The 23,597-nt window shown below is 43.4% G+C and overlaps 1 protein-coding gene across 5 annotated transcripts; it reads right to left on the bottom strand.

Annotated features, from left to right (window-relative positions):
* NR2C1 (nuclear receptor subfamily 2 group C member 1) lies at positions 1-23,508 on the bottom strand. 5 transcript variants are annotated; one of them, XM_033161470.1, is made up of 16 exons: positions 23,326-23,508; positions 18,842-18,897; positions 16,860-16,935; positions 16,059-16,166; positions 14,079-14,309; positions 13,225-13,306; positions 12,408-12,587; positions 7,844-8,009; positions 7,672-7,762; positions 6,266-6,450; positions 5,208-5,373; positions 4,434-4,555; positions 3,524-3,663; positions 3,120-3,257; positions 1,949-2,054; positions 1-1,300 (listed from the first exon to the last, which is right to left on the bottom strand). In XM_033161470.1, exons 3-16 carry the CDS (start codon positions 16,911-16,913, stop codon positions 1,126-1,128), a joined length of 1,944 nt encoding a protein of 647 aa, XP_033017361.1. In that variant the 5' UTR covers positions 16,914-16,935; positions 18,842-18,897; positions 23,326-23,508; the 3' UTR covers positions 1-1,125. The 5 variants fall into 5 exon arrangements, with proteins under 5 accessions (XP_033017361.1, XP_033017366.1, XP_033017364.1 ...); XM_033161475.1 differs by having other exon boundaries at positions 7,844-7,991; positions 23,326-23,507; XM_033161473.1 differs by lacking the exon at positions 23,326-23,508 and adding an exon at positions 22,953-23,092.
* Positions 23,509-23,597: the final 89 nt, after the last annotated feature.

The raw sequence follows: 23,597 nt of genomic DNA, 5'->3' as shown, positions 1-23,597 counted from the left end.
TTATGAGAACTTGAAACTTGTTTCAACTTTCAGGAAAAGACAGGATTGCTAAAGGAAATCTAATTCCAATATGAATGGTAAGTTTGTGTGAGATGGCTCATATGCTCATTTGCACCTTAACACTTATAATCAATCAATTTCCTAGTTAGATGTACGGGCACAAATATTACTAAAAAGACCTAGTTGGCACTGGTGAACTGATTTGCATATGTAAATAATATAACAGGACTCAGGAAATAACACACAATACTTATCTGATACATTTAAGGTATCTAGATTTTTTTTTTACTTCTAAATCATATTAGCAGTGGATATAACTCTGAACATAACTATTTGTGACTGAAGTCAATCTAAATATAATCATTGCTTTGGGGCACTAATAGGCTTTCAAGCCAGTTTTCCAGCTTTTCTGTAATTAATCTTCAATTTAAATAAATGCTACTTGGCTAATAAAAATGTTTAAGTTCCATCCAAAGCTACTGGAAATATATCCAAAGCTTTGTAGTCCAGGGTTTAAAGTCCACCTAGGCTACTCGGAATAGACCCTCTGAAATTAATAAATTGAAGTTAGTCTAGTCCATTCATTTCAGCGGGTCTACTCTGAGTATGACTAACATGGGATGCAACCCTCAGTCACATCAGAAATCAGTTGCCTTGTTCAGGATTTCAGACTTACATCAAACGGACAAGAATGAATTTGTAGAAACAAGATACTGAAAATACAGCATTGGGAAGAATGTTTATTTTTTGTTTCTAAAGTATCACATGGAAATGCCTCAATGAAGTTTCTCCATTATCAAAGGCTTGTTTTTCTACATTTTATAGAATTTGTTATAGTCATGTTCCAGGTATAGCTAAACTACAAAAATAGGATGAACTGCTCTTCTTGATTTTCATTAGATTCTAAAGCAATATACAAAGTTCTTGAAAACCAGATAAAAGGTAAATCATCCTGCACCAGTCAAGATAGTCTACTGTGTTTCCAGAATGTGTTGGTAATGAGGAAGCTGCACCTTCTTGTATTTTTCTTGTTAAAATTGCACAGAAAAACTTGTTATCTCTTGGAGATAGTGTACATTTACAATTACCATGATTGCCATGGTATAGAATCCGTGGTTTTAACTTTTATACAGCATGACCAATTATTTGAGAATTGTAGTCTGCAGTCTCCATTCTTAGAATATATGGTATGATGCTGTCAATCTGAACATTCCCAATTAGTCCTGCGAAAAACAGTTCTTCAGTTATAGCAGCACTCATCAGTCTCAGAGCAGGCAATCTGAGAAGCAGCCTAGACAGCCTGGAAGACATATTTGACAAAAGGGTAACACAACTTTACAAAACTATCTTCAGCTGTATTCATCATCATCAAAATTTTATTTGACCGTCAGTCAGAAAACTAGGATTTATCCATACAAAAATTAAAACGACTAAGCATCTAAAGGAACAGCTTTATTAGTAAGCACAATATATGGTGTGTTGAGAAATATCTGCACATGTGGCTGATCAATCCACTCATGCAAGGGTATCATTTGTTCCCTCTTGCCAAAATGAGCCTAGTGCTCTGTCCTTTAAACATTTGCCTCAGAAGTGGCTTATAAAACCAGACAACAGGCTTGACTTCTAGGAGACCCTACTGATTTTAATCAGACTACATATAACCAGAAGAATGAATGAACCCTTTTCGTTAAGTTTGCAACTTCAGGACCTGCCACTTTGAAGCAAACACAATAATGGAACTTTAACTAGAAATGAAAGCTTACAGCTACTATTTATTTCATATATGCAAAGTATGAAGGAATAGCATTATCTAGAGAAATTACAACCTACCATTAAAGAAAATATATTCTCACACTCTAAACACAAAACTAGTTCCCAGAAGTTTCCTGAATTAATAAAACTCTGAAAGGAAACATTAAAAAAAAATCAGATATGTGTATATTTATACCTGTAAGTATCATCTGGATATACTTTTGTTACATAATCCTGAAATTCCATATATGCTTTTTCTTGAAATTTTTCGATCTGTACAATGTTTTCTAAGCCAGGGTGATCTAAAATAAAGTATGTTGTTAAATCGACTGCAAATCAGATGTACATAAAAGGCAGCAAAGGACACATAACGGCAGATATTCTCTTATGACCCAAAATGGAAACAAATTTTGCTACTCAAATTGTCCAGTATCTGCTGAAAGCTGAAACTATGAACTGCAAAGCAGCTTTATTAGAATCATACAATGGACACTTGGTCTATTTTATTTCTTCTTTTCTTGAATTGTGTTTATGATTGTATTAGTGTATAAAATGGTAAAAATAAATAAAAGCTGTAAATAAACAAGCAACTTTATTGCAATAATAAAATATTATTTAGCACCTGTTTTTCTTGTGCCCATCCCCCCAAAAGCTAGAACATTAAGATATAAGCAAGATTAAACCCACCCATCGTAAGTTAAGCAAAAAATGCTTCTGTTCAAGCAGGAAGAGACAAAGTTCTCTTTCATTGATAATTCTCTCATGCACTACTGCTGAAGGGGGTATCCCAAGCTTTTCAGATGGTAGAGGTGGATGCTTGCAGGGGACACCTGCTGAGATGGGCTAATTGCCACCCCAAGCATCACAGACCACAGACGGGCTGATTGCCACGCCATCTAGACCACTACAATTACCTAACAGCACCAAACCTATGTATCTTTTTTTGGATTCATTTAAGTTTGTTTAACCATATCCATATACTCCAGACATTGATGTAAAACAGACATACCAGGGTGCTTAAGTTAATAAGATGTAGAACTAGGTATCATCTGCATGCTGGTGACATGCCACCACCCAAACTAAGATAGTCTCACACAGTGGATTCATGTAGAAATGTTAACTGGTGACACTAAATGAAATGTCCCCAAAGGGGCCAAGCTATGGCCATAAAAATCACACCCAACGTGAAATCAGACAAAAATGCCCAGAAGCACTTAGCTTTAGCACAAATAACCCAGCCTGGTCTACTTAGATGGTACAATTCAAAGTAAAGTAGCTAAGCACATCTGCTCCAATGGCAAGCTGGTAAACATAGCATGAGACTGAATGAACAAGGCCAAAGGTTTTAGTTTCTTGTTTTTACATACCGGGGCTGAAAAGGACGATTGCTTTCAAATAAGCGTATTCATAACCATCAAGGCAAAGCTTCACCATACTGTTACAGAACTCCTGCAGTTTGAAGATATGCTCCATCACTAGCTTTCCTCTATCTGCTGACAGTTTATCTAAGTAAATACAAAACATTGCAAATTTAATAGGGACTCTTACTATCTTAGTTATGTGAATCTGTTAAGGTATATCTGTTACCCCTCTGTGAGAGGGTTGATAGTGCTGTAAAAGCACCTTGAAGACGAGCTGTTTCCACAAGTAAAGGGAAAGGCACAAAATGAATATGAGCAAATGCAATTATTTCAGTAGCGATCAATCAATGACAAAGCAAGTCAATGTTCCCATCCATACCAATTCTGAGACTTGTAACAATGTATCTTACCTTGTTGTAAACTATTATGAAGGTGATTAACAAATGCCGTTAATATAGTTGCTACGTTCATTACTTGTGAACACTGTGCAAGACCAAGTGTAAAAAGTTCGTTCCAGCAGGCTTTCACTAATGATATGCTGTTATCCTGCCTATTAAAAAGAAGTAGAACTATATTAATGGAACTGTTTGGTTCAGTTCAATACAAGCCTGGTTCACATGTCACACAACTAAACTGGCTTACCGTAGCTTAGCTCAGCACAGCAAAGCAGCAAGCTCCTCACCAAAAGCCCACATTTATGCAAACCCATGGTTTGGCTTAGTGTAACGTGGGAACCAGGCCATAGTGCAAGTAGTCACAAGTATTCAACACAATCAACAGGCAGACAAGATCTCTCTCACTATGAAACTGAACTTCCTGGCATACCTAACATGAAAACTCTGATCACACTCAGGTTTCCTAACTGCAGAAAAGAATGAAATGTATAGGCAGGGCATTGAATCACATAAATTTATTTAGTTGGGTTGCCACTCTTGGCCCTGGTGATATTTGTTTTGAAGTCTTTGAGCACTAAATATTTGACCAACACAGGAATCAAGCATGTAAATTTTATAAATAAAAGCATGACTAAGTTGCAAGTTGCCACACTATCTTCCATTCTGTTCCTCAAGGTCTCCCAACCCTCTGGAGCTGATTTTCAGGGGGCACTGAGAGTCAGCAAAAAACTCCCCACCTCTTGAGTTAGAAGAGGTGTCTGTGAATCTACAGTCCTTCCATGAGTGTAAGAATGCCAACTGGACACCATCTAATATTTTTAAAGATAAAATGGCAAACTTTTTGCAGAATGAAGTTTGCATCCATGCCAAGAGGAATTCTGTTTTGAAACCTTGGTTACATTAAGTGATTTTTTTCAATACTCACCCCAGAGCTTGGAAGGAAGGAATAGAACGTGCCCAGTGCATAGATAAGAAGAGCAATCTGGAAGCCGATTCACAAATATAATGAACATTCAGGTACTCAGGCATAGGGGAAGGCATGGTAAGCTGTCACAAAAGTATAGTTTAAAACAATTAATGACTTGTCATGTATACAGATATTAATAATATAGCAGAAAACTTCAAAGAAAATGAAGAATGTTTATTATAATATTAAAAATGCAGGACTGGAAAACTTCATGATACATCAATGTGCTCTACAATTTGCCCTAGATAAATGAATGACTTTCAAACATAAAAGCAGCAAAAGTTTCAGTGCAGTCCTTATCTACTTTGATAGAATTGATAACAAATCTATAGTTAAAACAGGCAGGCTTTTTTCTCTCAAAGACCCCGTTCACTCCAAGTATGCCCAAGAGCTTCTATTCAGACACATTCCTATTCCTCTAAGTATTTGCTTCACCCAGAAACCTTTCCTTGAACTTTCTGCTCTCTTGCTGACCTTCCTCACCCTAAACACACAAAAAAGCTCTTTCTCCAAGTAAACAGGAGTTTTTGTACACAGGAACCTTCTATCCCTTGTATATAACAATACTGAACAACCAGAGTAGTTGACAATCACATATCTGAAACAAGTGTCAGCTGACCACCAAAGTTACCGTATGTTCCTCAAATGTTATTCTTTAAAAAGGTTTGAATTTGTCTCTAAATTCTCTAAATAAGTTAAATAGCCTGGGGTTATAAATAATATATTATGTACCCTGAAAGCTACATGAGTGTCACTCAGAAGTGGGCCTTCTATTTCAACAATATTCATGCTGGCTTCTTCACCAACCAAACGTGCGCTGGCTTCCATACTTTCTGCAGAACTCTGACACGATGTGCTCTCTCCTGGATTTAGTGCTTTTGCAAGAGTATCAAATGCCCTATAAATAATATATGGAAAATGTAAGATCAGACAAGTTGGATAGGATAGCAAAACAAAACAAAACCATTTCAGGCCCAGAAAACACACCTTAAACCAAATTAAAGTAGGAATGAGGACAGTATTAACATGCTTGTGGTTCCCAGGAGTCTCCAGTACTGCTGCCCACTTGTATGGTTCCCAAGGCATGGCCACTAAGTGAATGATTTTTGATTTGGCTTCTTTTGGCTTTTTTAAGGGGGGATATCACAAAGTGTTGGAGCCTGGATAAACAGGCACCACCAGGATGCTGATAATTAAAATCATTCTTTCCTATCGCACAAGTCCCTTCTGGGGCATCATTGGCAGAAATAAGAACAGTGACATATAACCAGCCCTCTTTCTCCACAGCCAGCTTTATAAAAAGCGATTTGTATAATTACAAATAAATACTGTTGGAAGTATTTCTTCCAAGCCATAAGACCAGGAAACTATGGTTACCATATCAGAACATATCAGAATCTTCAACCAATTTCAAAGAGTGATTTACAGTCTTGGCTTGTTCCTGGTAACCACAGTTTCTCAATTCAGGTGTAATTGAAAAATATGGTTAATTAATCCAGTAAGTGTGGACTCACAGTGTACCAAGAAAAGAGGGAAGGGATCATGAGAGGACATGAATGCATGGGAACAAAGCTTTTGCATATCTCTGCCTAACAATATGTGGGTCTGAACATATTGAATTATTGTATTAGACTCCATACATTTAGGCTGATTAAAGCATATGAACATGCCTGTAAATATCTGATCACTTAACATGTTCATTATGCTATTATCACACTTACTATTGGAGGCTAAAGTGCCTACTATTGTTCCCATGTTTTTACTACTTTCATATGCAACCATTATTTTACCTTGTAACATCAGTACTTGCATGTTCATCTTGCTGAAGTTCAGACAGTGATGTGTCTCCATTGCTTAAGCTTTCTATCATGGACAGTTCGGGACTACTTTGGGGCATGTCTTTGGACTTGCTTAGACTTGCTAATGATGTGACCACATTTGCTAAAGTACTTAAATCTCCTTGACATGTTTCAACCTAAGGAGGAGGGGAGAGGAAATGAAGAGTTAATTTTTTTTACCACAACAATTAAACTTACAGTGGAACCTATACTAAACTATTAGAGAAGAGATCTCAGTTGCAAGCATATCTGTGGCAGCATTGGTAATCACTAAAAAGACAAGCTCTTATTCATAAATACTTTCAGATAACATATTGGTTAATACATGTTAAAACAGCTTCCCCCAACATCAGGGCAGTGTATCATCAATGACTGTAGTAGAACAGTAATAAAGCAGTAACTTCCAGCAGATTAAAATGCCTGGGGAAACAACAACAGTTTTGCCTTGTACCAAAAAGATTGCAACACTTGACTGAGGATATTCCAGGGTGCCACCACTTTTAAATCCCTCTTTCTTGTTATTGAATACCAGTGATAAGAAAGACAGCTAAAGCAGGGATTTGACAGAAGATTTCAGTATGTCTTTAAGAAGATGTAGAAAGAAGATTCAAACTGGCAATGACCATGGTAGTACAAGACAGCAAAAAACCCTGTGCTTGCCAGATCTTAAGATCAATGGAAGAGTGTCAAGTTTGTCTCCCAAGTTCAAAATGAACCCAACTTGTTTGGCTTTGGGGGCTAATATAGACAATCTCACTGAGCCAAACTCAGTGAGTGGAGGTGGAAGATTGGCAGGCTTCTTACAGAAGCAGATGAAACATGATTGTCATTTCAGGGTGTACACTTCAAGGGTGGATAGTAGCATTTGCTGGAGCTGAGGGTGTTAGTTAGGAAGATGTTTAACTGAAGCATCCATGGCAGTGACCCCAAAAGTTTGTATTGGGTTCAGAAGAACACAGTTCGAAGCAATTTGATTTGCTAGCTCTATCCTTAAATGAATAAAGGCAGGCAGGCAGGCAGGCAGGCAGGCAGGCAGGCAGAAAGAAAGAAAAAGGAAGGAAGGAAGGAAGGAAGGAAGGAAGGAAGGAAGGAAGGAAGGAAGGAGACACAAGGAAAGAGAGTTTGTTTCCTGTCTCTGCCCTGCTCCTGCCATAAGGACCTACAGACCTTTTCCTGTGCATACATCAATGTTCTTGTTTTATAAAACAGGACCACAGAGAGGGGGATGGGAGACAGGGACGGGACAGAAGAAACATTGATTCCTTAAGCATGCCAAACAAATGTGATTACTACAAAATATTTCGACAAGTGAATCCACTAAAGTTTATTTCATTAATATGTTACTACACATCATATACCTTATCCTGAGTCATCAACACTGCAGGCTCATTTTTTATACCAGACTGATGAATGTTCACAAACATTCCGGACTCCAACATTCCTGTTGATCTGAAATAAAAAGGCAAAAATGTTTGCTTATGACCAAAAAACTGCCACAAAACTATTTAATCTAGAGCCATATTTGCATACCTTGCTGTTTCACTGTCTGTTACAAAAGTTGGAGTGGCTGTAAGTGGGCTCCGCAAATCTTTTCGGATATAGATCTTTTCTGTAGAAGCTGCACAATTTGAAGACTTTTCCCGTGATACTTCAACAGGTTTCCTCTCACACTGAACAGCTACAAAAGGGTGTGGAGCTATCAGTAACAATCCAAAATTCACACACAATTAGCTGTTAAAAACAAGTTTCTTTTCAGTTTCTATTGTCAACTTTGTAGTTTAAATAAACTAATCCTAACAAATTTGTTTACTGTTCAATGAAAACACTGCTTGCAATCTCCTAACCACGATCAGAGATTTAAGACAAAGGACAGAACCTCCCATCCCTTCAGTTCTTTCCCTCCTGTGTATTAACTCCCCTAGCCTTTAAACATAACTAAAATCTAGTAGGTTTACTTTAGGCTTGATACAACTATGGTTAAGTTCACTGGAAGGAATTCATGCATGAGAAGAAAAGGGCTTCAGGCAGAAATCACAATCCCACAGCTCATATCTAAATACTTTCCAGTCTCTTAGCACCGGCAATGTTGTCTGTTAACCCATAGATGCTCAAAAACATTGAAGGGCTATGCCTATTTATACATTCACCATCATTTGAACAAAGCAATAAGTTTGACAGGAATACTGTTGTTTGCTTAAGAGTCTCTCCAGCAGGTGCTTTTAAATTTTCCACCTTCAAGGAAATCCTATTTACAGTTGCCAATCAACAGTTTAAATTTGCAGGAGTTTGAGATTAAGTATTTGGTCCCTGTGGGGTATAGCTTGGCCCTTTGGGCCTCACTGTCTTCTTAGATAAACTGAGTGCACCCTCTAAAACACAGGGATGGGGGACATGTGGCCTGCCAGGAGATACAATTTAACCACAAGGTCATTTCCCCCAAACCATGCCCAGCAACTGACATAACTCTTTTACAGGCTTTCTTTGGCTGTTTGTGAGTCAACACAGCAAGATTCAACCCCTACTCAACAGCTAATGAGGTTAAATTCTGCTGAGTTTGGCTGGACATGCCTTTTGTCAGCATGGAACAGCAGCTGGCTGTCAGACACTTCAGAACCCTGCACAAGGGATTTTGATAGGTGTGTGGACAACCCCCATGTCAATCATGTGAGGTAATAATGAATTCATCTGAGTGGGCAGTCCCACCCACCTGTCAAATTTGGCTGTGAAGCCAAACTTGATATGGATCTGGTCCGTAGAACTAAAGGGATTCCCCATCTGTATTTTAATACAACCAAAGAACCCCTCTGGTTAGGTGACACAGATGATAGTGATGAGTAAACTGTCTTTTGCAGAGGCTTGTTCAAAATTACTGATCATTAAGGAACATGGAAGGCAGTTTGAAAACCACCGCTTTGAGAAATTTTTACTTTTGATTTTGTCTTATTGTAGTACTGAAAATCAAAAGAAGTCTTTCTCAACTGTACAGCCACTGCACCTCATATGACCAACGACAATATACAGGAAACAACTGTTTTGCATGTGACCAAAGCACATGTGATCACTGACACACACACCACTTTTGGCCCCAGAAGTGGGTGGGAGCAGAAGGCGACAGGGGTGAAATGAGCTTACATGAGCAATGACCCAGAATATACCCCCTGCATACACAGGGAGTTGCCTGTATATTGAAATATTTTTCAATACAGTGGTGCCTCGCAAGACGAAATTAATTCGTTCCACAAGTCTTTTCGTCTTGCGGAAATTTCGTCTTGCGAAGCACGGTTTCCCATAGGAATGCATTGAAACTTAATTAATGCGTTCCTATGGGAAAAAACCAGTCGGGGCCGGGTGTCGGGAAAGCAAGCGGGGAGAGCGGTTACTTACAGTACTGTAGTGAGCGGCGGTGGCGGGAGGAAGCCGGGTGTGGGGAGGGCGATGGGGAGCGCGGGGAAGGCGAGCAGGAGGAAGCCGGGTGTCGGGACTGCGATGGGGCAGCGCGCGGAGGGCGAGCAGGAGGATCCAGGCGTGGGGAAGGGGATGGGGAGCGCGGGGAAGGCAAGCAGGAGGAAGCCAGGTGTCGGGACTGCGATGGGGCAGCGCGCGGAGGGCGAGCAGGAGGATCCAGGCGTGGGGAAGGCGATGGGGAGCGCGGGGAAGGCGAGCAGGAGGAAGCCGGGTGTCGGGACTGCGATGGGGCAGCGCGCGGAGGGCGAGCAGGAGGATCCAGGCGTGGGGAAGGGGATGGGGAGCGCGGGGAAGGCAAGCAGGAGGAAGCCAGGTGTCGGGACTGCGATGGGGCAGCGCGCGGAGGGCGAGCAGGAGGATCCAGGCGTGGGGAAGGGGATGGGGAGCGCGGGGAAGGCAAGCAGGAGGAAGCCAGGTGTCGGGACTGCGATGGGGCAGCGCGCGGAGGGCGAGCAGGAGGATCCAGGCGTGGGGAAGGGGATGGGGAGCGCGGGGAAGGCAAGCAGGAGGAAGCCAGGTGTCGGGACTGCGATGGGGCAGCGCGCGGAGGGCGAGCAGGAGGATCCAGGCGTGGGGAAGGCGATGGGGAGCGCGGGGAAGGCAAGCAGGAGGAAGCCAGGTGTCGGGACTGCGATGGGGCAGCGCGCGGAGGGCGAGCAGGAGGATCCAGGCGTGGGGAAGGGGATGGGGAGCGCGGGGAAGGCAAGCAGGAGGAAGCCAGGTGTCGGGACAGCGATGGGGCAGCGCGCGGAGGGCGAGCAGGAGGATCCAGGCGTGGGGAAGGGGATGGGGAGCGCGGGGAAGGCAAGCAGGAGGAAGCCAGGTGTCGGGACTGCGATGGGGCAGCGCGCGGAGGGCGAGCAGGAGGATCCAGGCGTGGGGAAGGGGATGGGGAGCGCGGGGAAGGCAAGCAGGAGGAAGCCAGGTGTCGGGACTGCGATGGGGCAGCGCGCGGAGGGCGAGCAGGAGGATCCAGGCGTGGGGAAGGGGATGGGGAGCGCGGGGAAGGCAAGCAGGAGGAAGCCAGGTGTCGGGACTGCGATGGGGCAGCGCGCGGAGGGCGAGCAGGAGGATCCAGGCGTGGGGAAGGGGATGGGGAGCGCGGGGAAGGCAAGCAGGAGGAAGCCAGGTGTCGGGACTGCGATGGGGCAGCGCGCGGAGGGCGAGCAGGAGGATCCAGGCGTGGGGAAGGGGATGGGGAGCGCGGGGAAGGCAAGCAGGAGGAAGCCAGGTGTCGGGGCAGCGCGCGGAGGGCGAGCAGGAGGATCCAGGCGTGGGGAAGGGGATGGGGAGCGCGGGGAAGGCAGGCAGGAGGAAGCCAGGTGTCGGGACTGCGATGGGGCAGCGCGCGGAGGGCGAGCAGGAGGATCCAGGCGTGGGGAAGGGGATGGGGAGCGCGGGGAAGGCAAGCAGGAGGAAGCCAGGTGTCGGGACTGCGATGGGGCAGCGCGCGGAGGGCGAGCAGGAGGATCCAGGTGTGGGGAAGGCGATGGGGAGCGCGGGGAAGGCAAGCAGGAGGAAGCCAGGTGTCGGGACTGCGATGGGGCAGCGCGCGGAGGGCGAGCAGGAGGAAGCCGGGTGTCGGGACTGCGATGGGGCAGCGCGCGGAGGGCGAGCAGGAGGATCCAGGCGTGGGGAAGGCGATGGGGAGCGCGGGGAAGGCAAGCAGGAGGAAGCCAGGTGTCGGGACTGCGATGGGGCAGCGCGCGGAGGGCGAGCAGGAGGAAGCCAGGTGTCGGGACTGCGATGGGGCAGCGCGCGGAGGGCGAGCAGGAGGATCCAGGCGTGGGGAAGGCGATGGGGAGCGCGGGGAAGGCAAGCAGGAGGAAGCCAGGTGTCGGGACTGCGATGGGGCAGCGCGCGGAGGGCGAGCAGGAGGATCCAGGCGTGGGGAAGGCGATGGGGAGCGCGGGGAAGGCAAGCAGGAGGAAGCCAGGTGTCGGGACTGCAATGGGGCAGCGCGCGGAGGGCAAGCAGGAGGAAGCCAGGTGTCGGGACTGCGATGGGGCAGCGCGCGGAGGGCGAGCAGGAGGAAGCCGCGTGTAGGGAGTTCGATCGGGGAGCGCGGGGAGGGCGATCGTTAGTGAGCGGCAAGCAGGGAGGGCCAGCGCAAGCGGGAGGGTTCTTCTTACAGTGGTACCGCGCAAGACGAAAGCCTCGTCTTGCGAAGCACGACCATAGAGAAATTCGTCTTGCGGGTCAACCAAAAAATCACAAAACCCTTTCGTCTTGCGAGTTTTTCGTTGTGCGAGGCATTCGTCTTGCGGGGTACCACTGTATAGAGCATTTTATGAGATGGTGGGGAAGATCTTGTCAAATCCCAAGTCTGAGTGTCTTCCAGAAATAGTGAAAGGCTTTTAATCTTCAACTGTAAGCAAAAATGTTAGGGAAAGGCTAATATGCTCTTGACACTTGAAGACTCATATACAGGACTTCAGAGCAAAAAGTGACAATTCTATAATTTAAGTCTTTGTAGCATCAGTAGCATATTGCCACTAAATATTCAATTAATTCCCAACTACTAATTTGAATGTAATGAGTGGAGACTGGGTAAGAACAAATAGCAGCAATTAAATCCTCCAATAATTATCACCCTCCCCACAATAAACCTATAAACACTCATACTTACAATCTTGTTTCATTCCAAATGCAATACATCTCTGAAGTCTACAGTACTGACATCTGTTTCTGTGATGTTTGTTAATCACACAGTCTCTTGTCCCACGGCATGAATACACTAAATTTTTTCGTATGCTTCTTTTAAAGAATCCTTTGCATCCTTCACATGTCACTGCTCCATAATGGCGTCCTGAATACATGATATAATGCATTAATTATGACATATTATTCTTAAGTTTTGTTTAATTACGTACATTTGTATTCATTTAATAAAATTTTATATACTGCTTAACCATTGAAATCTCTCAGTTTACATATGCTATCTACATTAAAACAAAATAGAAAATTCTTTCCAGTAGCACCTTAGAGACCAACTGAGTTTGTTCTTGGTACGAGCTTTCGTGTGCATGCACACTTCTTCAGATACACTGAAACAGAAGACTTTTGTTTCAGTGTATCTGAAGAAGTATGCATGGACACGAAAGCTCATACCAAGAACAAACTCAGTTGGTCTCTAAGGTGCTACTGGAAAGAATTTTCTATTTTGGTTCGACTATGGCAGACCAACACGGCTACCCACCTGTATCTACATTAAAATTAATAATGAAATCAGATATTAAAAACAAGAATTACTATACTAGGAAAGACTTAATCAGTTGTGTTGAACAAATGATGGCTTATTAATATTCAAAAGAACTTGTAAGACATCTGAACTATGCTTGCTGTCCTACTACAAAAGGTTTGTTTAAAACACATGACAAAAACAGTTAAGTTACAGAGTGAAATTCCAATTAAATTTTGCAAAGTAGAACTACATAGTGACTTACCTGATGCCTTGTCTCCACAAACAACACAGAGATCAAATACTTTATTTAGGGTCTGTTCTATGGAAGAATTGTCTGTTAAAATCTGAAAACAATCAAACAAATAAATGACTTCTCAGTTCCTCCAACTTCTTGGCTTAAATTATTAGCTATAAGTTAAATGCCTGATCCTGTGAAATGCAGGAACACGAAAGAGCATTTTTACACTAAACTATAGCCAAGATCCAGAAGATACTTTTGGCAATAAATATATTGGAAAACATTAAACCAGAGATGGGGAATCTGTGGGCCTCCAAAATTCATTGGACTATAGCCTTTGTAGGGCTACAGGCAGGCCATACTAACTAGGTCTGATTCGAACATGTGGAAAGCCACCAATTTCTCTCCCTTGCATTAAATGAATCTAATACTAAGTAGGAAAAAAGTGAACCACAGCACTAATGAGACATAGGATCAATCATGTCATTCTATAGAAGGACAAAGTGTGCCAAATTGCTGGGCACTCAGATGACAATCTGAGCTGCCTGGAGAGTGAGTGAGATAATAATAAATAAATAAAACTGGCTGCCTTTCAAAGCAATAAACCAGCATTTTGTGAACCTTAAAAAAATTAAAACATTTCCCTCTGAATATTGCTTCCTTTTCCAGTAAGAATGCACACATGTCCTGCAATATTATTAGTTTACAAGACAGCAAATAAGCTACTTTCTTATGCATATGAGGACTATCAATCCACAAAACATATACAGTACAGAATATTGCACTGCAGCTTATAAAGCAGGACTAGCATGAGCAGGAAGTGGAAAGTCTAGGTCCCAAAGTTATTTGTTAAGTCGTAACAGTATGAGACACCATACCTGAAAATGTTGTGCAGATATATCTGGGGATGCAAAAAACAGTTGGTTGACTCCTGCAGCATCTGGAGTTGTTAGGAAAACCTTTCCTGGAGTGGCATCTTGTCTTGCAAGGATCACTTTGCTTGGGGTAGAACCATCATGATTTGTTAATATGAACTGCTTGCCTGTTGCAGTCTGATCAAGTGCTGTAACAATCTGAATCTTCTGCCCCGTCTGCTGATCTGTGACAATCTGGTGACACATTTATTTCAAGTTATGGTAGCTTATGATTAAAAGGTGTGTCTAGTGGAATTATGGTGTAGTCAAGTGTGATTAAAGAAAATGGAACCATATTAACTGTTTTCAATAGCTGCAGCATATATTACATGAATCAGCATCCTAGCTCATTCACCTAGTGTTATGATCACTCAAGAATAAGGAGTGCTGCATAATGTAAGACACGTCCATATTTAAATTGCAAAAAAACAAAAGCTTCACAACCGTCCAGCTTGGAAATTAGATACTGAATTCTTCAGAATTCATTCTAACATAACATTTATGAAGAACAATTCTCTGTTTTCAAGAAGGGTTACTTCTAGGTAAGTATGCACAGGATTGGAGCCTATGATATGAGGTCCACTATGGCAGGAGCAGGGGCGTTGCTGGGGAGGGGCAGTACGCCCCCAGTGACAGGGTGACAAGCGGCGGGCGGGGGTGACAAGCGGCGGCCCCTCCCGCCGCTCCCTCCGTCACCCCGGAAGCAGCAGTGCTGCACAGACGGGGTGCTCGCTCGGCCGAGCGAGCACCCCGTCCGTGCAGCGCTGCTCCTCCCAGGGTGACCGGTGGTGCGTGGGGAGTGGTGGGAGGGGCCGCCGCATGTCACCCCCACACACCGCCGCTCGCACCGTCGCCGTGGGAGCAGCAGCGCACAGTGTGTGCGGTGCTGCTGCTCCCGGGGCGACGGAACGTACGGCGGCACGTGGGGTAACAAGCGGCGGCCCCTCCCACCACTCCCACGCGCCGCCGCTCCTCTCCCGGCCCGCTGGGCTCAGGGAGCGGAGCCCGGGGGAAAGGACAGGGGCAGGCCAGCTGGCCCAACCCCTCTCCTTTCCCCGGGACGGCTCCGCTCACGGAGCGCAGCGGGAGAGGGGTGGGCCAACTGGCCCGCGCGGAGGCGTTGTTCCGTGCGCATGCGCCATGACATCATGCGCACGGAGTGACGCCCAGCCCCCATGGGTGCCGCTGGGCTTGCCGCCCCCGGCAGCCCAGCGGCTAGCTACGCGCCTGGGCAGGAGAAATCTGACACTTTAGCTTTTTACACTATACATTTTCATTTGTAAAGCGCCGAGTTGTAGAAGATCACAATATAATCTCTCCTAAATTCATATATTTTGAGTGATATTCAGCATTAGTCACACGTGGAGTAGACATTAATAAAAGAACCTCAAGCCCTTTTATTTCAATAGGTCTACTTTGAGCTTGACTTGATTACATATAACCCTTTGTTTCCAGGAACTATGGGAACATGGATACCACAATGGTGAAAAACCAATCTGCAGTGCACAAATTAAGATTAATTTAGTAAAGCTTGTTAAAGTATGTATTGTGTGCATTCACAATATAACCCCAGGTTTCACAGATGTGACCTGAAGTTTCAGGGCTTCAGCTTCCTTCCCAAGGTTCTCTAGGAAAACAATCCAATGTTCTAAAAGGGGACGGGAGAGCAATACCTTTTGGCCCAGGGGCCATATTTATGGCCTGCCACCTCTCCAAGGATCACATGCTGGTGGTGGGCGTGACACTGGTTACACTCACACAGAGGAACATCACATTTGGGTTAAATCCAGTGCTTATAACACCATGCTTTGGTTGTGGGAGAACTGCACAATGGGGTAAGTTTCACAGAGTCTCCATTTATTGTTCAATTGTTTCAGAAATCTATTGTTATATGGTGCTCAGGACACATTTTTCAACTAGTTAAGTATTTTAGACTGACTGTACCTGTATGCGCTGGGGTAAGGAGAGACCTGTATCAGCAGGAACAATCTGAATTCTTTGTGCTGTCCCATCCATTAGTGTTTGTGTGACAGATCCTTGGGAATGTGCTATCTAGAACAAAAAACAAGGCACACTAACTACATGTGCAAAGTTTGGCAGGCTCAGCAAATGGGTCAAATTGCTCTTTCACTGCAGCAGCAGCACACAAGAAGCTAATTCAGAAATCAATGTTGATAGCTATCAAATAATATCCCCCACAGAAGTGGATTTTTCCAATAAGTGTTAGTTAAAGACTGTATTAGAGCAATCCATCTACACATTTGTTTTCCCTGCAACTACAGAACAGAATCACTGACAGCTGTGCTTAAGAATTGGCTACTTGTTTAAGATCCACTTTAAGCACAATTCCTAGTTACTCAGCCCCTGACCCCAAGAGATTCCTGTATCTGAATAGCCATTACATACACACAACTGGCTTACTTACAAGCCACTTGGAATGCATCTGCTGTAGATAATCAAGCTAGATGGGTATCCAGACACAGGAGTAACTAGTGGAAGCAGTTCTTTGAAATAAGTAAACATGACTTTCTCCAAAGAAGGACAACTGTTATTTCTCCAAACTGTAAGACTTTGCTGAATTATCAAACAAAATCACAAACAGCTATAATTTTCTGGAATGCAACTTAGCATCTTTAACATAAATAAAAAAGCAATATATTCCAGAGCAATGGACAATGAATTACTAAGGACATTTTTATATAGCAACTTGCGTAGTATAGAGCTTGTGTAAAAATGTACACGTACCTCCCCTATCTGCTGTTCAATAATTTGATGGGCCAATTCCTCAATAGTTGCCATGATCTTGAGTCACTAGTGTTTCCTGTAAAACAGAGGTTTTTAAGAGAAAACCAGAACAAAAGCAAGCAATGGTTGTCAAGATTTTATTGATGGCACATCAGCAGCAGTGCTCTGAAAAGCAGCAATGTTTGTCAACTCTTAAAATACACAGCAATCTTATTCACAAATCACACCACACCACTGCTAAGCTAGTGATGTGTCTATAGCTAAGCCTTACGTTTAACAACTCCCCTAGACTAGGAATTCCATGTTGGTGAGGCGCGTGTGCTAGTGGATGACAAACTACTTCTTCTATTCCTCCCCTGCAAGTTTGGTTTCTGTGCTAGCTGTGGAGAAAAGCAAGTCTCCTTCGTGGTAGAAGGGAACTTTTTAAATTAGCAGGTCAAAAGAATCAAAGCCTGCATTTCCATGCTAGATGCTGAAGAGGGGAACTCCTGCATGGCCAGCAGGGAAACAGCAGATAAGTATGAGAATAAACTGCAAGTCAGTAACATACATGGGGTTATTTACAATACTGCTATAGTTACTTGTGAGTGGTACCTCAGTTTTGAGTAGACAGAAATATTTTTATTCTAGAAAATACTTTTACAGTACTGCCTTTATTTAATAACCACATCAATGGCAAAACAAATAACTGTCTTGGATACCCTGGTCAGAAAGATGAGATATAAATAAATACTATGTCCTGCCACTTGGGTTCTCCTGACATCATACATTTTAGACCATTCATAACATGCCAGATCTTAAGTGCTTTTTGTTTGCTTTCCTTTGGCAGGGTAAATAGTTCCTCTGACAAAACATCCCTCTTGCTCTTCATCCAAAATATTTCATATTGACTAATTGCACAGATGAGACACTGTCATTGCTACATGAAGTGAACAAACAAACCAATCATCAAAATATCAGTAAGCAAACACTCTCCCATGCAGCTCCATAAATACCCCTAGTTGCTTTCAACATCATCAAATGGGGCACTAGGTTTGACTTAATCAGCAAAGTGAGAGAAGTACACAGAAGTAGCAGCATTGTGGCCACATGCCTTCATTCTCTCCTACCTCCCCAAATACCTCCCACACACACACACACACACACACACACTCAAACTAGTAGCTTACTAGAGACCTTATCCATGCAGGATCATGTGCAAACATTCTCCAGCTGAACAGAAAACCACCTGCCAATTATTTGTCAATTACAAGTGAAACATTTTCACTTATAATTTATTTTCATAAATCTCCCTCTGGATAACCTTTCTGCACATCTTCTACAGACTTCTCTTAAATAATCAGCATAACTGAAACAAAGGTTATGACTAATTATTTTTGCAGAAAAGCCACAAGATTACAATTATAATGTAATTAATATTTAATTGTTGCTTCACTGCTATAATCTTCAAGCGCTCTGTGAAAAGGGTAATCAATTCATGTTTTAGAAAGCTGGAGCACTTGCAAACATATGTGTTGTAGTCATAGCTGTCAACTTTCCCTTTTTTTTGCAGGAAATTCCCTTATTCCAGCGTCGTTTCCCATTGCAAAAAAAGGGAAAGTTGACAGCTATGGCCATTTCCCAAAGCAAAAAAAAAGGAAGGCTGACAGCTCTGGTTGTAGTTGTCATTAACATTTTTTATTTTATTTTATTTTATTTTATTTTATTTTATTTATTAACTACATTTATATCCCACCCTTCATCCAAAGATCACATTTCATGCACTTGTAAATACACAATCAAAATGTGTCTTCTGAGTTTTGCTTAGAACTGAAAATTAGCCATGAATTACAATAGGAAATTTTTTATTGAGTTATTTTATCTGTTTTTATATAAAAACTTTGTTCTTGTGGGGAAGATAGATAGACAGATAACTTGTTAACTATACACACACACAAACACATACATAATGGAAGATATCTACAAATTAGCATTTTGCTTACCTATATACCAATGTTATACTCCACTTCTGGTGTACATAATCAATTTCTAGAGACTCCTATAATTAAATAAAAAGAGATCATTTTAGTTTCAAATATCTTATTGGAATTGTTTACAGAATGAAAATAATTTATAATTGTACGTTCCACAAATAATTATTAAAATACCATCTATACAGATTTATAGATTTATATGATTTAAGATTTTATCAGCAATTACTTAAAACTATTCAATAGCATTATTAATTCATAAATATATGAATCAACTTATAAGGCAGTTATCTGCAGAAAATAAAGAGCTTAACTGTACAAGCAACAGCTCTCTAAATATTTAAGGAAACATAACAGATTTGTGAGAATACGTGCACTGTTTCATCAAGTTCATAATGGTGCAGTCTAGACATTATCTAGCTAGCAAAAGCTAGATTCTTCAATCTATAGATATATACTGAGCTTCTCCCTTTCAGCCTTGGGAGGTAAAGGGAAAGTGGAGTCTTGGAAGCTGTAGTGTTGCCAAAGCTGGCTAATGTTCATTAACATACTACATTTTCTTTCCTTTTCTTTGATTTGTTGAACTCTTGGCTTTTACTGCACCCAACAACAGTGGATCTCAATTCATCAGTTATCTTAGGTTTCTAGGAAGACTCTTGTACATGTGAAACACCTGTTTGGTGTACAGGGAGTGGGGACTGTCTTCAAATGTTTTATATAGTAAAAGATAGACATACTATAGCTGAAATAGATTTGAGGAAATATTTTGTTTCTTAGTGCTATGTTAAAAATTCACCAAGCTCAGATTTTGTTTCAGCATGTGCATCTTGTCAAAAATGCTCACTATATTGAACCTTTATTCTCAATAATAATGGAACTCACAGGTGGAAAATACTTTTATTTTTATAAACCTTTATTGTGTGTAAAGGAAATCGTTGTGTGGGTTAATATTTTATTATCCCTTTGGAACTGTGCTGTATCTTTATACTTTTTTCCGTCCAGGCTGTGATGTTAGAGAGATATATACACACAAACACACACACACACCCCTTTATGTTTGCACTTTGTTGTTGTGATTGTTGTTGTTAATACATCAGTTTGATACACTGAATGATAGAATGATAACTTTTGGACTGGGACCCCATGGATCATCTAGGGCTAGGCCAACTCCCTCCAATGCAGGAATTGTCTCTCAAACTTAAGAGACAACATGAATGCAACTAACTTCTGCTGCAGTATGTTAATGTTGATCTATCGGGTTGGTGATGTGCTCTTATTTAAGCGAGGTCTAATGACAATGTTTATAGAATCGGATGTTTTGAAAAATTGCCAAGAACTAAAAAATCAAACTGGGAAAACTGAGAATATAATTAGACTTCCAGTCCAGCTGGTTTCTAGTTATGAATTACTTTGAAGAATATGGCATAAAGAAACTTGAACTAATACTTCAGCTAATGATAACAACAGGTTGAATAGCTCAACAGTGAAAGGGAAGGTATACCATCAATGAATATAGGGAAACTAATCTTGGTGTGCTGCTCTTGCTTAAAATTGGTTCATCGTGTTTGAAAATGAATGATAACAAGTGTATTGAGAGAGGTGATCCAACTGACATTGTGTACTTAAGACTTACAAAAGGCTTTTGGCCAAGTACTTCCCCAAACACTCTTGAGGAACCTTAGGAGTCATGATAAAGAGGGAGGTCCCATTTTACACCAGAGAGCTGGAATAACACTAAAACTTGCAGAAAATCAATGAGCTCAAGGTGGCATACAAAAATATTTAAAATGCATATGTAAGTGCTTAATTAGGGTTGTATATTAGGGTTGCTATATTAATTAGGGTTGTATATATATACAATGTGGGTGGCACCACAGAGGCCCAGGGCTTGTTGATCAGAAGGCTGGTGGTTTGAATCCCCGCGACAGGGTGAGCTCCCGCTGCTCGGTCCCTGCTCCTGCCAACCTGGCAGTTCAAAAGCACGTCAAAGTGCAAGTAGATAAATAGGTACCGCCTCAGTGGTAAGGTAAACGGCATTTCCATGCGCTGCTGTGGTTCGCCAGAAGCAGCTTAAGTCATGCTGGCCACATGACCTGGAAGCTGTACACTGGCTCCCTCGGCCAATGAAGTGAGATGAGCGCCGCAACCCCAGAGTCATCCGCAACTGGACCTAATGGTCAGGGGTCCCTTTACCTTTACATTTCAGTAAGTGAGAATCCGGACACAAAAGTTGTTGCCATGTGTTACCATATCTCTGGATTTTCCCGGACATTTCCTCGATTTCCGCTCAGACGATGCTTCCGACAGCAGTATTCTGTGTGTGTCCAGGAAATTCCAACGTATGGCAACCCTAGCTTAATATATTTTTCCCACATTGAGTTAAAAATAGAAGTTTTAAACTCAGTTGGGTTGAGTTGCTGTAGTGCAGTGCTTAACTGTAACAGTCATCCGATTACTGTACTGTTACAATTTTATACAATATATTTTAAAACTGAACTATTAAATACAAAGCCTTAACAAGTAGAGAAAAATTAAGATCATTTTTGTTTCCAGACACTTTTAATTTTATGCTTCAAGCAACGAGTGGTTTACACTACAGCATACAGTATCAATGGTTGAAAGACTTGGTGGATGTAAAGGATTCACATAACAAGTTTTACTGCTGATTCTTTTTGCCATTAAGCCATTTCCATTATGAACGTTGATATGCTGTATTTGTATCTAGTATGAATAGTTTTGTTCATGTCCACTGGAATCTGCTTTGATTGACAGCCTAAAAATATTTTAAATAAAGCATGTGCAACTCATGTATACAGAAGCAATCTATAAACTACAACTCTTGTAAATTATTTCAATTCTGATTACATTCTATTTTAGATCTTATACATGTACACATCAGAACAGCTGGCTGAGCATTTCAACAGGCATTCGGGGCATACTGTCTCCAACTGGGGAAGAAAACATCTTCTAATCTAGAATAGATCATGATTCCTATCCAAGGAATATGTCCAATATTAAGTATCTTTAATTACAAGTTACAAATTTTTAATTGCAAGTTACAAATAAAATTCAGTTTTCCAGCCACTTAGTCACACCATCTGACACATGTTACAAAGGGTAAATTGAAAGACAGGGAAAGCTGTTAGTGTCACTTTCTCTCATGGCAAAAGGTATGCCCTTCCTTTTCACTGTACCAAAAATACCACACCCAGGGCCACGAGCCTCTCCAATATGTCAAACAGGAAAATAATAACTGAAGGGCACAGACCGGAATGAACCGAGGCCAAAGGAGCCACCATTGCACACACAAACAGATGTATAGGAAAGCAGCAAGAAGGAAAGCGGCAAGAAGGAAAATAATGATCTATCTTTCCATTATTGGTTAATCATCCAAAATTATGGAACAAAGGATGACTAGTGGCTACCACTTGGGCTGTATTTTCATAAGCAGCATTTTTGTAAGTGGTAAACCCGACTCTAGACTACAGGCGCTATAAATATTTGAACACTCCCCTTCGAAAAGTGCACTGAAAGCTGGCACACAAGAGACAAGGCGAGGGCAGAGCCTCTCCCCCCCCCCCCCGCGAACACTGGACACCCACGTGCGGGAGCTTCTGTTGCCGCTTTTGTATGGAGGAGCCTTCAACCAGGTGAGTTTCCTCCACCTGTAACTTTAGTACAGCATACTGTAAAAGACGAGGAAGTGCCGCAGTATCTGCCTCGCGTGCACAAGGTCGATTGGTGCAAAACCCCCCCCCCCCCACTCCCCGGCATCTCAAATGGAGGAAATGCCCCCTGTGCTGAAGACCCTGGAGGGCCGCTGCCGGTCAGTGTAGACAATACAGAGCTAGAAAGGGCCTGCGGTGTGACTACTCGGGGGTAAGGCAGCTGCTTCCTACGTCACACGCCCAAGCTCCTCGCGCGCGCCTTCACCTGCCGTTTGAGGCCACAAGGCTTCAGGTTCCAGCCAAGGACCAGAGCCAGGCCAGAGGGAGGCAGGCGGGCGCTGTTGCCGGAGCGACCGGGGCAGCGCGATGCAGGCCCAGCCCGCTGTCACTCGCTCGCACAAAATGGCTGCTGCGGAGCCAGACGGAACACCTCCGCCGCCGCCACCCGCTCCCACCTCGCGCAGCGGCCGGGCTGCGTGCTTCGCAGGCTCCATCAGCCTCGGCGCAGGAGAGCCCTGGGCCTGCGGAGAGGAGAGGAGCGGGTCCCGGGGCGAGGCTAGGATCCGGGGAGGGGAGACGCAAGCCTTTCCTGTGGGTGAAAGGTCAGAGGGGCGGCGGCGGCAGCAGGAGGAGCTGCTGCTTCTGCTACCGCCGCCACATGGGGAAAGGCGCCCTCCCGCCGCCGCAGGGCACGGAGTAGGCGCCGACGAGGAGGCTCCCTGAGGCGCCAGCGCCAGCCGAGGCCCACTCGCACCGGGAAGGCCTCGGGCAGCGCCGCCGGAGCCTCTCCTTTTCCTCCTCCCCCCCCCCGCCGTCTCCGCGTCATACCTGACAGCCGCGGCGCAGCAGCAACTCCTTTGGGTTTAATTTGTCGGTGGCGGGTCCGGATCTGGGAGGTCAGAGTTCGTGACCCCGCTCCCCGCGTTCGGTCCAGCCCCGTCTCTCGCGTGGCGTAACGCCGTTCTGCCTTCCCCTCCCCCAACCGCCGCCGCCGCCGCAGCTGCCGCCGCCACCAACATCAGCACGGCTGCGCTTGCGCAAAGCGAGCCCATGGTAGAGGCGGGGCGAGTGTCACCGTGCCGGCGGGGAGAGAGTGGGAG

The sequence above is a fragment of the Lacerta agilis genome, chromosome 10 (assembly GCF_009819535.1).
Source record: "Lacerta agilis isolate rLacAgi1 chromosome 10, rLacAgi1.pri, whole genome shotgun sequence".
NCBI classification, from domain to species: domain Eukaryota; kingdom Metazoa; phylum Chordata; class Lepidosauria; order Squamata; family Lacertidae; genus Lacerta; species Lacerta agilis.
The sequence above is the reverse complement of the archived record's forward strand: the minus strand, read 5'-3'. Positions and strand labels throughout refer to the sequence as shown.